Raw genomic sequence first — 15,201 nt, forward strand, 5'->3', positions numbered from 1 at the left:
AAACTGAGCCTTTATATCATTTAACCAAGTGTGCGATTCCCGACATGAACTATGAATATTTTACATTCCAATAAATCTGATAATTATTTTGTTATATATATATATATATATATATATATATATATATATATATATACATACACACACACACAGTTCAAAATTATTCAACCCCCATTACAAATCAGTTTTATTGTCAAAATTTACAGACTTTCAGCTGTTTGCAATGAACAAATTAAACAAAAGCAATTGAAATAGCTCAACACAACGAATGCTTAAAGTGGTTTCCTCAAATTCTACTGAAAATACAACTTTTAATGAATTCTGCAGTCTCAAAATTATTCAATCTAGACAAGTCAGGCGGCTTGCTTTTCCCACAAAAAAACCTCTGGATACATTGTTTCCAATGCAGCAAAGGATTCTAGATAAGATATGCAAATAAGGTTTCACAATTACTCACATGTTTACTTCAGTCTGCTTTTAAGCTGACTGAAGTAAAAATGTGAGTATATACAGGGTTTAAAATTGTATGTCTTAAACTACTAGCACAGACACAATCTAATCCCACCCACACCACACCCACTGCTTCGCCCCCCTCTGCATATGTTTAGCTATTGTGAAACATTTTGTAATATTATGTACAGTAATAAATTAACAAAAATAAGTTCATAGTAGTTAAGAACATCAACCAGAAGACAACAGCTGGATAGAAAAAGGAAGTTGTTGAAAATAGAGAGTGCTGACAGTCATGGAAGGTCATAGCATGCCTGCAGATTTTTTAAAATAATTATCATGTCACCCTTCTTGCTCTTAACGATCTTTCTCGACTCCTTCATCTCTTCCTTCAATCTCTCTTTTTACCCCCATGGGGTCCCTACAGCCCTAGAGGGATAACATATCCTTGAACTTTTATGGCTATATACAGTAATATCCCTGTAGATAATAGTTTTAGCACATAGCCTAAAATGTGTGTTTGTCAGTGCTGCAAAAGGAATGTACATTTTACAAATACAATATGCCAACCCAACTTTGCTGCTTACAACATGCCACCTGACTCCTGCACCTTTTGGGCTAGATTACAAGTATATCACTAATTTATCGCGCGCCCATAAATGGCAAATTCGCCCGTTTACGGGCGTGCGATAAATAACCAGCCATTACAAGGGGCTGGTTATTGCTACTGCGAGCTTGCGGTAGCAATTAGTGCTCATAAAATTAACCAGGGTTCAGTTCTCTGGTTAATTTTATAAATGTCCCCCAATTGCCCCCAAAATTAAGTATAGTGTGCCTTTATTAAAATAAAAAATGTAGCGTCTTTAATTTTATTAAAAATAACTGCACAAAGCAGTTTGTAAGGCTTAATATTGGCGGATGTGGGGTGTTTGAAAAAAACAAAAAACAAAAACACAGCACTAAAAAGTGCCTTGACATTGAGGTCTATTGGGAACTGTGTGCTCCATGTAAATATATTTGTATATGCTTTTTATGTGTTAAATTAATATGGGTATATACACATATAAAGACATAAATATACATGTACTGTATATAAGCATATACATATATATTTAACATTTGCTGCCCATCGCGACTTACCCCCTTCGCTGCACTAGTTTCTCAGTTTCTCACGGCATGATTACGAGACTCCCATTGGAGCCTATGGAAGCACGCTATCGTGAGTGCAAAGCTTCCCTGCAATGCGAACTTGAGGTCGCATTTGCATTGCGCTCAAGTTGTTATACCAGCACACATTTTCGTGCACTGGTATTTTCTAAGTGGACTGCAAATATTACTTTGTCATTATTAAACCCTTGTTTCATAAGTTTCAGAAGAACATTCCAGCCAAAACTACAGAACTAAAACATAAAATTGTGCATTTGACTTTTATATACAAAAATGCTTCAAGTAAAAGCTATCACTGTGGGAGGTTTTACTGTCCATGTGCACATTAAGCATATCTAAAAACCATAAAGTGCTTCTTACACCAGCATTTTGAACAGTATGTGTGTTCAGAGAGCTGGAACTGCTTCTATTCCAGTGGCAAGTCACTGCCAGTTCTGTGAGCAGACACACAGTTTAAAATGCTGGTGCTTGAATCATATTTAGATACAAATTCATGTGCAGACACACAGTACAAGCTAACACTGAAAACAGTAATAGCTTTTGCTAGAAGAATTTTTGCTGATATGAGTGTATTGCAATAATACTTCTATTAAAAAATTGAATGTATTGATGTGTATTTCATTTTTAGCTGGAATGTCCCTTTAAGTATAAATATAATTTAAATCCTTTATTTTTATAGCATTTAAAATTTGCTATGCAAACTAGCAAGACTTCATGTCTCAAAAAGCACTAAATATTAAAGTATTTTGGATTACACTCAGGGGCGTATTTTGGCCTAGGCATACAAGGCACTTGTCTAGGGCGGCAGATTTGGGGGAAGGGGCAGCACTTTGTGAGTCTGATTACACCCACTCACTGCACCCACACATACACTCTCACACTACACACATGCAATGCCATGTAAAAAAGTCATGTTACACTCTCACCCAAAAAATATTATGGCCAAAAAAAGGTCTAAAATCTAGGGGGAAGGGCAGCGGAATTTTGAGTACCAAGGGCAGCTTGAAACCTAAATACGCCACTGATTACACTTGCTCAAATCTCTTAACTTCCCACTTGTAAAATGATTGAAATGAGTGCTCCCTGAACTATCCATTAAAAGTATAATTTATTAATTAATTAATGAGGTGTTAAAAGAGTTTCTCCTGCATTAAGATTCTTTGGTCAAAATATTTATCCATCCACTTGAAATGCCAGATAGTGCATTATTATTTACTCGAGACAGAACACAAGCTAATGCACCCTGAGTTATTGTGCTCCACTTTTTATATCCCACAATCTTTTATCCAGTGCTTTTCCTACATGCATCTGCACACTATTTTACCTTTGCTTTCCTGTATACCTCTGCTTTACCCTATACATTTGAACTTCCTTATTGTTATTTTATATTTCTGCCAACACTTATTTTTTTTATATCTCTGGTTACTCTATGTATTGATCTTAGATGTGACTGCATTGTTCTTCTATTTCTGCCTAGACACACACTGTACTTTTGTACTGAAATTGCATCCTGGACTCTTTAGACAGTTTTGTGTTATAAAACACACGCACACAGAGCTTTTAACTTAATGGATTTCCTATATACATATTTGTATTCCCTCTTTAAAATTCTCTTGCTCTCTTGCTATTACTTTACTGACTCAGGAAGTCACACTTCCCATACTAAAAAAACCTCACAGGAAAAGGCCACAAGCCTGAGAGATAGTTCAGCTGGCGAGTGAGCTTTTTTCCTCACCCCTCCCTTGTGGGCCCAATTGCATAACAGTCTCTTTAAATGTGTAACATCAATTAACCTAACCAAGAAAATATTTACAGATATTGCCTGATCGGAGATGAGTCAATGTATACACTACCTCTTTGCTTTGTTACAATTACTTTTACAGAATTGGTATTTCTGCAGCACCCATAAACACAAAGATTTATAAACCCCCCTAAATTAATCTCATACATTACATTTTATCAGGTGATATTTATTTGCTCAATATCACCTTGCATTTTTTTATTCTAGGAAACTTTTTTTAATTCCATGCCAGGTCCCTGATAATTATTATATAAATGCCTAATTATATTACTTTGCAAATTAAAAAATCTTACAATGTTTTTTACATTTAATTGTAACTTCACTGTTTGATTAATTTCCAGATTGTGTATTTGTTATGTAATTATATATATTTAAAATACAACTGGTAATTATATAAATTTGCAGATAATCTTTCATTGTAATATGCTTTATTTTGCAGATTCACCTATTATTTATTTACAGATTATGATAGCATTTACAGTGTTCTACATATTAATGTCACTGATATTTAGTTAGATATTTATATACTGTTGTGGTGCTTTGTAATAAAAATGAAAATCAATTAGAAGTTTTCTATGATCAAGTTATGCTTTTAATTATATAATTAATTGTTTTAAAATATAAAGCACAAAGAATATCACACACATTTCAAAATATTTTTTTGTTTTGGGAACAATATGACTATATGTAACACACATACATTATTTATATGTTGAAGAGAATTGATGACAAACTCCATTGACAAAAAATGGACTGTATACATAATAAGCCATAGGAATCACACACAATATAGCTGTGTTTGAATATGCTGCATATAACAGATTATATCATTTATTTCATGTGACAGCCACGTGCTGATCTCTAGCGATACACAGCCAAACGTACAACATAAGCACAGCTATAAAGTCTTGAGCTACACACTGCTTTTAATGTCCTCTGATAGTTGTCCTTGTCTCACACAAGCATCGGTGCCAATGCAGCAACACACAAGGCTAGACACGGTACCAACAAGGTTTTGCACCATTTACAGGGAGGCATACATCACCAGTGTACCAATGAAAAAGACAGGAAGAGCCACACTCACCTGAGAGCACGGCGCCAGCTGATGTATATGTATAGATAGATAGACATAATTGGCTTTAACATTTGTGACAGAGAAAAAAAAATATTGCACATTTTACACTGTCACCCCTGTATAGGCACAGCTGTCACTCACCTTAGAGCCACCCTGACACTGCAGTCTCCCTGGCTACCCATTTTGTATAATATCTTGCTCTCACGGAGCTCTCTCTTTGACCCGGAGACTCATGGGGGTACAGGGGGCAGATATTTAATCTTGATCTTTTACAAGGGGTAGTTATCTTACCCCCTCCCAACCCCTGAAAAGGGTAAATTCAGCTGCAGAGCTCCGACTGGAACAATAGACCACTTAGGGCTTGAAGAAACCAATAGCAGGACAGTAAAAGCGAATATCACGCCCATGGGCATGTGACCCTCCAATCAAATACATATGGGCATGGTCTGGGGATTTAAATCGGGTTTTATGGTCCTTAGATAAAAGGATGGGAGAGGAAAAGGAAGCGAAAGAAGAGAGAGAAATTGAATAATGTATTTTACATGAGGAAATGGAAGAGGAAAGGTGATGGGAGACGACAACAAGAAAAAAAACAGAGAGGAATTAAGATACATGAATGTTTGGTGAAGGAAATTCTAGGTAGATAGAGGACTAAAAAAACAGAGGGGGGAAAGGAAGCAATGCAGACTGAAGGAGAGGGCGTAAGAAAATGTGGGAGGGATTCAATGAAAAAAGGAAGAGACCTAGACAGGATGTGCTAATTACAACATAGTTAACTAATTTCTATCAAAGACTGATAGCTTGAGGCATAATATATCAGATGTTAATGGATAGCATGATGTTATGTAGAAGCTCATTACCTAGATATATCTTTCGAATCACATATGTATAGAAGATTACTATCTAGATAGATATGATATAGATATATATATATATATTTTACAGAACATTCACATATAGGTTAAACGCAAACTGCAGTATAAATTGACAGTACCACACTTGAATCTAAAAAAAGACAACACAAGTAGATGACAAGGGACATCCAAAAAGAATGTTTTATTTTTAAATTATTGTTAGGGGGAATCGTTGCCAGATCCCTAACGATTGCATAATCCTTTCGCTGCCAGGTAGGTCTATGACATCAGCTGAGACTGTAAGAGATTAGTTAAATCCAAAGGTGGTGGTAGAAGCAGTTTTGCCCGACATGTAATTTGGCTTTCCATCTTCATACCTTCATGGATTAGAGAATGTTGTGACGCCCATAAGTAGGTCCGTCTGTGCCTGTATAAAGAGTGTTACAGGGTCAGCAGATCGTGTGAATCATCAGGCAGACTCATATACCAAATACTATAATTCTGCACGCTCTGTTGTTGCTTTTGTCACAGTTTCCTACTGCTCGCGACAATACTCTGTAATTCTCTTACGGATCACAAACGAACACAGTTATATATTTTGTAGTAAAAAAAAGTTCAAATTTTATAGTAATTTTTTTTCCATCTTACCTCCTAATTTATGGCATCCCACGAATCTTCCTTCTCTTGTGTTATTTTAGAATCTAAAGTAGTAAGTCTGTCTCTTTGTTCCCTAGATAGTAAGAGAAAAATACTTGACATCATGCAAAATCTACTTCATTTTTATCAATAACAAAAATGACAAAACAAACCTATTTTCTTTATGTTTTCTGAACTAGTCAAGTCCCTGTATTACCATCTGCATACAAGTCGTCTCAATACTTACAGTCTGCTCTAACCTGCTATTGTATATCTAGAAAAGGTACTTTATTTAAATGCACCTTTTCATACACATCACTTTGTGATATTAAACGGATATGAAACCACTAATATATTTTTCATTATCCAGATACAGCATGCAATTTACAACAACTTTGTAATTTATTTCTATGATCTAATGTGCTTTGGTCTCTTGGCAACCTTTGTTTAAAAGTAGACTATTAGCATTGCTGCACCAGAGTTTGTTTAACCCCATTGCGAGGGTTAAGGGGACACTGAACACAAATTTTTTCTTTCGTGATTCAGATAGAGCATGAAATTTTAAGCAACTTTCTAATTTACTCCTATTATCAATTTTTCTTCGTTCTCTTGCTATCTTTATTTTAAAAGCAGGAATGTAAATCTTAGCAGCCAGCCCATTTTAGCTTCAGCACCATGGATAGCGCTTGCTTATTTGATGCTTTCATTTACCCTCCAATAAGCAAGCATAACCCAGGTTCTCAACCAAAAATGGGCCGGCTCTTGTGCATCATATTCCTGCTTTTAAAATAAAGATAGCAAGAGAACAAAGAAAATTTGATAATAGGAAGAAATTAGAAAGTTGCCTAAAATTGCATGCTCTATCTGGATCATGAAATAATTTTTTGGGGGTTTAGTGTCCCTTTAAGCAATAGTTCAATAAGAAAATGCTCTGATGCATTAGAGCATTTTCTTTTGTCAATTCAATATGCATTGGGTGGTTTTACTCAAATTATCCAGAACCATGTTTCATATCCACTAGTACTGTGTAAGTAAGTACTACTGCACCACTTGACAGAAGATAGGGTTAGGGCTGCTTTTTATTCCCAGTTTGGCCCTGGATACCTAGAATATGAAGCACATTTTATAGTACAAGTAAAAACAAAATTTGTTTAAAAATGTATGATCTATCTGAATCATGAAAGAAAAAAAGTTGTGTTTCATGTCCGTTTCAGGTTGTCATATGCACTTACAACAGCATATAATATCCCAAATCATGAGGTATAAGCTTATCATTTATAGAGCATGAACACAGGCTTCTATATATAAAGCATAATATTTGTAAGCAAACATCTTGAACTGTTCTCCCATATTTTTTCAGGTGTAAAATGCACCCTAAATATTAATTTCTGTTAAATTTTTATATACAAAATTAATTATTTGATTGTTGTACAAAAAAGGTATTTAAAGGGACACAAACACATGTTTTCTTCATGATTCAGAGTATACAATTTTAAACAACTTTGAAATTTATTTCTATTATCATTTTCACATCATTCTTTTGGTATCCTCTATTGAAGTAGCAGAAATGCATCCCCGGAGCTATCTGACAACATCGGTATGCCAATGATAAGAAGCACATATGCGCAGCTACCCCGCTGCTGAGCCTACCAAGATATGTGTTTCAACAAAGGATGCCAAAAGAACAAAGCAAATTACATAATAGTAATATGTAAAATTGTTTAAAATTGTATGCGCTATCTGAATCATGGAAGAAACATGTCGGGTTCCTTTGAGCCAAAAGGGTTATTTTGTCACCGCTAACAATTCTCCACCCACTCTTGCCATCTCACAAGTACAGCTTAGCACACGTAATTCAAAATCTATATGATATTTACATTAGGAAGTATATTGCAAAGAATCATTATAGTTGAAAAATTACATGCTCTAATTTGTTGTAGCATTTCATTGTAAGACTAACGACCATATAATTTTATGTGTTTAACCTCTGCAACGAAGTTAAACACATTATAAAAGTACTGTTCTCAACCCAAAGAGCACTGCATGTCCTGAGCAGCAACTTCCACACATCCAATCAGCAGTGATAGCTGTGTGACTAGCGCTGCTGATTGGATCAGTGGCAGTTTCCACTTGGAATCTGCAGTGCTCTGTGAGTCCCAAGAGGAACGTCTGTGTGTTTACCTGTTTGCAGCGGTTAAACACATAGGGACAGATTACAAGTGGAGTGCTAAATATCACTTGCATGCAAGGGATAGTACACTCCACTTTGTAATACCAGCGCACGATAATGTGCACTGGTATTAAAAGTTAATCGTAATGCAAACGCAAGCTCAAGTTCGCATTGCTAGGATGCATTGCGCTCACAAGAGCGCACTTCCATAGGCTACTATAGAAGCATATTTATAATGCCATCAGGGGGGGTTTTGGATCACAAGGTCACGGTAGCAATAACCAGCCACTTGTAATGGCTGGTTAATTATCACAATCCCAAAAACTGGCACATTTTTTTATCTAGCCCATAGCATTTAAAGGGTTGCTAGTATTGAAATTGCATGCTCTAATGAATTAGAGAGTGTATTTTTTACTTTAATGGACCTTTAAATTGACAGTAAGACACTCCTCTGAGAAAAGGCACCCTTATATACTCAAAGCATATAACCAAAAGATTTAGGTACAAAGTATGCCTCTGGCACAAAAACAATTGACTTTCAAACTAAATAGCAAAAGACTGGAACAATGTTAAAATATAACTTTTATTGTTACATATAGTTAAAAAGAAAACCGTATGTGTAGGCAGCAACAAGGGTATACAGTTTACTACCCTGCAAAGTATTAAAAACACATCATTATTTGTCCTGACAAAAGTGTTTAAATATACGTAGCTAATTGCATATATTATGAATAAAGGCTAATAAAAATGTGTATGTTTGCAATGTCCACACCGCAGCCAGAAAAAACAAATCAGATACAAAAGAGATTTTTTAGCCACCCTCGCTTTATGCCAGGAATGTGGCTAAAATGTAGGTTATATGGAAACCGATTGCAGCTGTGTTAGTAGCAAGACTTTGGCCTCTAGTTATCAAGCCGTCAACCTCAAATACGCTGGAATTCCGCAGCGTATTTGTGGTGAGGCTTATTCGCCTTAGTTATCAAGCCCTTTACACCGGCAAAAGTAGAATTTTGTGACGTAAGCTTCGATCCGCCGGACTCAGTCCAACACAGATTAATTCATATGTCATTCCAGATGTTCCGCACACAAGTTCGGCACAATCTGACTACTATTGCTAGTTATCAAAAAAATAGCAGGTACGCTGGGCACTTTTCCGGCCCAGCGTACCTGGTTTTCAAACCGCCACCCTGGAGGCGTAGGATCCCATAGGAATCAATGCGAGTCTGACCATAGTGAAAGTTCATGTTCGCTGCTGCCCGACATCCCATTGATTCCTATGGGAGCTGTCTACACCTAACATGTACCCCGAGTCTAAACACCCCAAATCTGCCCCCCCTACACCGCCGCAACTAAATAAAGTTACTAACCCCTAAACCGCCGCTCCCAGACACCGCCGCAACTATAATAAATTTATTAACCCCTAAACCGCTGCTCCCGGACCCCGCCGCCACCCATATTAAACTTATTAACCCCTAATCTGCCCCCCCTACACCGCCGCAACTAAATCAAGTTATTAACCCCTAAACCGCCACTCCCGGACACCGCCGCAACTATAATAAATGTATTAACCCCTAAACCGCTGCTCCCGGACCCCGCCGCCACCCATATTAAACTTATTAACCCCTAATCTGCCCCCCCCTACACCGTCGCCACCTATAATACATTTATTAACCCCTATCCTGCCCCCCTACACCGCCGCAACCTATAATAAATGTATTAACCCCTATCCTGCCCCCCCTACACCGCCGCAACTATAATAAAATTATTAACCCCTAAACCTAAGTCTAACCCTAACACCCCCCCAACTTAAATATTAATTAAATACATCTAAATAAATTTAACTCTTATTAAATTAATTATTCCTATTTAAAACTAAATACTTACCTTTAAAATAAACCCTAAGATAGCTACAATATAAATAATAATTTTATTGTAGCTATCTTAGGATTTATTTTTATTTTACAGGCAAATTTCAATTTATTTTAACTAGGTACAATAGCTATTAAATAGTTATTAACTATTTAATAGATACCTAGTTAAAATAAAGAGAAATTAACCTGTAAAATAAAAACTAACCTAAGTTACAATTACACCTAACACTACACTATACTTAAATAAATTATTCCTATTTAAAACTAAATACCTGTAAAATAAACCCTAAGATAGCTACAATGTAATTAATAATTACATTGTAGCTATTTTTGGATTTATATTTATTTTACAGTTAACTTTGTATTTATTTTAGCTAGTTAGAATAGTTATTAAATAGTTATTAACTATTTCATAACTACCCAGCTAAAAGAAATACAAAATTACCTGTAAAATAAATCCTAACCTAAGTTACAATTAAACCTAACACTACACTATCATTAAATTAATTAAATAAATTACCTACAAATAACTACAATTAAATACAATTAAATAAACTGACTTAAGTACAAAAAATAAAAAAAGCTAAGTTACAAAAAATAAAAAAAATAAGTTACAAACATTTCAAAAATATTACAACAATTTTAAACTACTTACACCTAATCTAAGCCCCCTAATAAAATAACAAAGCCCCCCAAAATAAAAAAATGCCCTACCCTATTCTACATTAAAAAGTTACCAGCTCTATTACCTTACCAGCCCTTAAAAGGGCCCTTTGCGGGGCATGCCCCAAAGAAAACAGCTATTTTGCCTGTAAAATAAAAATACAACCCCCCCAACATTAAAAACCACCACCCACATACCCCTACTCTAACCCAAACCCCCCTTAAATAAACCCAAGGGGCGCTGAAGAAGTCTTCCATCCGATTGAAGTCATCATCCAGGCGGTGTCTTCAATCTTCATCCATCCGGAGCGGAGCCATCTTCAGACGAGCCTACGCGGAGCCATCTTCTTACACCGATGACTGAACGACGAATGACGGTTCCTTTAAGTGATGTCATCCAAGATGGCTTCCCTCAAATTCCAATTGGCTGATAGGATTCTATCAGCCAATCGGAATTAAGGTAGGAAAAATCTGATTGGCTGATCCAATCAGCCAATCAGATTGAGCTCACATTCTATTGGCTGTTCGGGACAGCCAATAGAATGTGAGCTCAATCTGATTGGCTGATTGGATCAGCCAATCGGATTGAACTTCTATCAGCCAATCGGAATTAAGGTAGGAAAAATCTGCTCGTCTGAAGATGGCTCCGCTCCGGATGGATGAAGATTGAAGACGCCGCATGGATGATGACTTCAATCGGATGGAAGACTTCTTCAGCGCCCCTTGGATGATGACTTCTGCCACTCCGGATCTCCTCTTCGGTTCCATCGGTGGTCGGCTGGCTGAAGACGGCTAAAGGTAGGGTGATCTTCAGGGGGGTAATCTTAGGTTTATTTAAGGGGGGTTTGGGTTAGAGTAGGGGTATGTGGGTGGTGGGTTGGGGGGATGTGTTTTTATTTTACAGGCAAAAGAGCTGTTTTCTTTGGGGCATGCCCCGCAAAAGTCCCTTTTAAGGGCTGGTAAGGTAATAAAGCTGGTAACTTTTTAATGTAGAATAGGGTAGGGCTTTTTTTTATTTTGGGGGGCTTTGTTATTTTATTAGGGGGCTTAGATTAGGTGTAAGTAGCTTAAAATTGTTGTAATATTTTTGAAATGTTTGTAACTTATTTTTTTTATTTTTTGTAACTTAGCTTTTTTATTTTTTGTACTTTAGTTAGTTTATTTAATTGTATTTAATTGTAGTTATTTGTAGGTAATTTATTTAATTAATTTAATGATAGTGTAGTGTTAGGTTTAATTAGGTTAGGATTTATTTTACAGGTAATTTTGTATTTCTTTTAACTATTTAATAACTATTCTAACTAGCTACAATAAATACAAAGTTACCTGTAAAATAAATATAAATCCAAAAATAGCTACAATGTAATTATTAATTACATTGTAGCTATCTTAGGGTTTATTTTACAGGTAAGTATTTAGTTTTAAATAGGAATAATTTGTTTAAGTATAGTGTAGTGTAGTGTTAGGTGTAATTGTAACATAGGTTAGTTTTTATTTTACAGGTTAATTTCTCTTTATTTTAACTAGGTAGCTATTAAATAATTAATAACTATTTAATAGCTATTGTACCTAGTTAAAATAAATTGAAATTTGCCTGTAAAATAAAAATAAATCCTAAGATAGCTACAATAAAATTATTATTTATATTGTAGCTATATTAGGGTTTATTTTAAAGGTAAGTATTTAGTTTTAAATAGGAATAATTAATTTAATAAGAGTTAAATTTATTTAGATGTATTTAATTAATATTTAAGTTAGGGGGGTGTTAGGGTTAGACTTAAGTTTAGGGGTTAATACATTTATTATAGTTGCGGCAGGGTCTAGGTGTGGCGGTTTAGGGGTTACTAACTTTATTTAGTTGCGTGGGGCTCCGGGGGCGCCGGTATAGGGGGTAGAACAGTGTAGTTAGTGTGGGTGCTTAGTGACAGCTTGTCAATAAAGCTGTCAAAAAGCCGAAGAGCAGCGAGATCGGATGAGTGATAACTATCACAGTCCGCTGCTCATCGCTCCATACTTGATGCATGGCTTTTTGACAGATTTATTGATAACTTTGGCGAGATTTTTCAGGTCCACGGCGGCGATGGTAGGCGAGCTTAGGTGGGCGTATTGGGCCAGCGAAGGCAGGCTAAATTGCTTGTCTGACACTAGACTAAATGATTATCCTAATAATATTAATCAGCAATACTGCGTGGATCAAGCCTGAAAGGATAAAACAATAATTTTAGCATAAGGGATGTCCCTTTGAATTTTAGCCACCCTCGCTTTGCGCCAGGAATGTGGCTGAGATTGAGATATATGCATAAAGTTGCTGATAGGTAAAATGTTAGGACAAGTAATGAGCAGTTTAAAAAGAGAAAGACCCCTGACGCGGTCACGTTTCACTTTACGATTCCTCAGAGGGGTATGCGGGGCTGCAAACTGATCGTATTTATTGTCCTAATATTACTTGTCCTAACATTTTACCTATCAGCAATTTTAAGCATATATCCCAATCTCAGCCACATTCCTGGCACAAAGCGAGGGTGTCTGAGATTCAGAGGGACATCCCTTATGCCAAAATCATTGTGTTATCCTTTCAGGCTTGATCTATCCAGTATTGCCGATAAATATTATTAGGATACCCTTTCCCCAACTTCTTGGTGGAATGCAAAGAGAAACTAGAAAAATGGAAACATCTCCAAATATCATTATCCGCACGATTTACGTTAGTTAAATCATTTATATTTCCCAAATTATTATACTATTTACAAAATTTACCTTTATTTCTCACTAATCGAGATATTGGCGGCTTTCACAGAATATGCAATGACTTCGTATGGACCGGGGGAAAAAACGAGAATAGCAATTATTTTTTTTATTTTTTTTAAAAGAATGGAGGCTTATCCTTTCCAAATGTCAGGCTCTATAATTTAGCTACACTTGGTAAATTTGCGTTGGATTGGATAATGGAAAGGGAATATGTTACCTTTTTTAAGCTGGAATCTAAACTTGTCTATCCTTTTGCAATGAAGGCATTTTTTACATCATCCTAGTAATAAAATGCCAAACAATATTCAGCAAATGCAGACCTTTAAATGGATCATTTTGGTGTGGCAAAAATTATGCAAAGAATTGCAGACAGACTATCACATATCAGAATTTCTACCCCTTATTGGTAACCCAGTGTTTTCTCCAGGTCTTTCTAAAGGTGTTTTCAAGCTATGGGCAGATAAAGGACTAATAATGTTTTATCAGTTATGTAAAAATAACTCCATGACTATGAAACTCTATAATGAAGTGATGGAAGAGTTTGATCTCCCCAAATCAAATTTCTATGCATACTTGCAAGTACGACATTTAATCAATAACATGGAGAGGAAAGGAGCACAAAACTAGTAGTTATTAAAAGTTATATGGGTGGAAATAAAAAAATAATATTTTTTTTTGTATAAGACACATTAACTTTCTTGGGAATCGCCTTTTAGATCAAGTATGGTTAAAATGGAAGGGTAAAATAGCTGAGGTATCCAGAGTATGGTTAAAATGGAAGGGTAAAATAGCTGAGGTATCCAGAGAGAATATTATAAAGAGTTTTGGTTTGGTAGATAAATCCTGGATATCATTAGCTTGCAGAGAAACACATTTCAAAGTGATTAATATGTTATATATTACGCCATGCAAAATAAGTCAATGATATAATAAACAGGAGCTATGCTGAAATGCAGCGCAGCACAAGCTGATATAGTAAATTTTTTTTTGGTCATGCCCCAAAATTTGGCAATTTTGGAGCAAGATCAATTTCTGGTTCTCTCCTAGCTATCCAAATTTTGAATTAATACATTCCACAATCCTAGAAGGCTGAAATATGCTTTTAAAACATTGGAAAAGTAAACAAGGCCCAACATTTAGCGATTTCTTTAAGATAATAAATAATCAGATAGTATTAGAAGAATTTAATATTAAACATTTGAATGAGAGAGAGAGAGAACGCTTTTTCTCCAGCAATTTTTAAACACTTTTTTTTATGCAAACTATTTTTTATTAATTAGCCCTTTTAGGATATCCACAGATCTCAACCTGTTTTATGGCACTTTAAATGTGATTTTGTCCCTACCGCTAGAACTACAAAAACAACTTAATATCCCTTTAATATTTGGATATTAGACTTATACAACATGCAAAATTACCTTAAAATACTGACTCCTGTTTATATGCGACAACAATTCTTACTAATTTGCGCTAATTAAATCATTTATAAATTAGGTGTGTGCACCTAATTTCAAAGAAACCGAAACAATGTACTATAATATTGAAAGAGGGGTATTCCCAGTATATTGGTGTTAAAAGTGTTTTTTTTTCCCCTCTCACTGCCCCCCTCATCCCTTGCGAAATTTTGAATACTAGAAGACAATATTTTGAAGGGTAGATACAAACAAGAGAAGTAATCATGTTTGTTATTTATTTCAAGACATAGAATGGTTATATTTAGATCCGATGGGTATATGCCCCAATGAGGGAAGTACAAGGATAAATAG

At 35.5% G+C, this 15,201-nt stretch overlaps 2 protein-coding genes across 4 annotated transcripts in view; both read right to left on the reverse strand.

Annotated features, from left to right (window-relative positions):
* The window catches only part of KIF21B (kinesin family member 21B), a 513,509-nt gene extending 508,128 nt beyond the window's left edge, over positions 1 to 5,381 (reverse strand). For both annotated transcript variants that reach the window (XM_053706916.1, XM_053706915.1), the window contains exon 1: positions 4,635 to 5,381. In XM_053706916.1, the coding sequence (XP_053562891.1) occupies positions 4,635 to 4,675 (41 nt within the window). In that variant the 5' untranslated portion in view covers positions 4,676 to 5,381. The remainder of the gene's footprint in view (positions 1 to 4,634) is intronic.
* A 141-nt stretch (positions 5,382 to 5,522) lies between these two features.
* Positions 5,523 to 15,201, reverse strand: part of CACNA1S (calcium voltage-gated channel subunit alpha1 S) — a 572,869-nt gene continuing 563,190 nt past the window's right edge. For both annotated transcript variants that reach the window (XM_053706913.1, XM_053706914.1), the window contains 2 exons: positions 5,996 to 6,077; positions 5,523 to 5,774 (listed from right to left, as the gene is read on the reverse strand). In XM_053706913.1, coding sequence (XP_053562888.1) covers positions 5,999 to 6,077 — 79 coding nt within the window. In that variant the 3' untranslated portion in view covers positions 5,523 to 5,774; positions 5,996 to 5,998. The remainder of the gene's footprint in view (positions 5,775 to 5,995; positions 6,078 to 15,201) is intronic.

This window comes from Bombina bombina, chromosome 3 (assembly GCF_027579735.1).
Source record: "Bombina bombina isolate aBomBom1 chromosome 3, aBomBom1.pri, whole genome shotgun sequence".
NCBI lineage: Eukaryota > Metazoa > Chordata > Amphibia > Anura > Bombinatoridae > Bombina > Bombina bombina.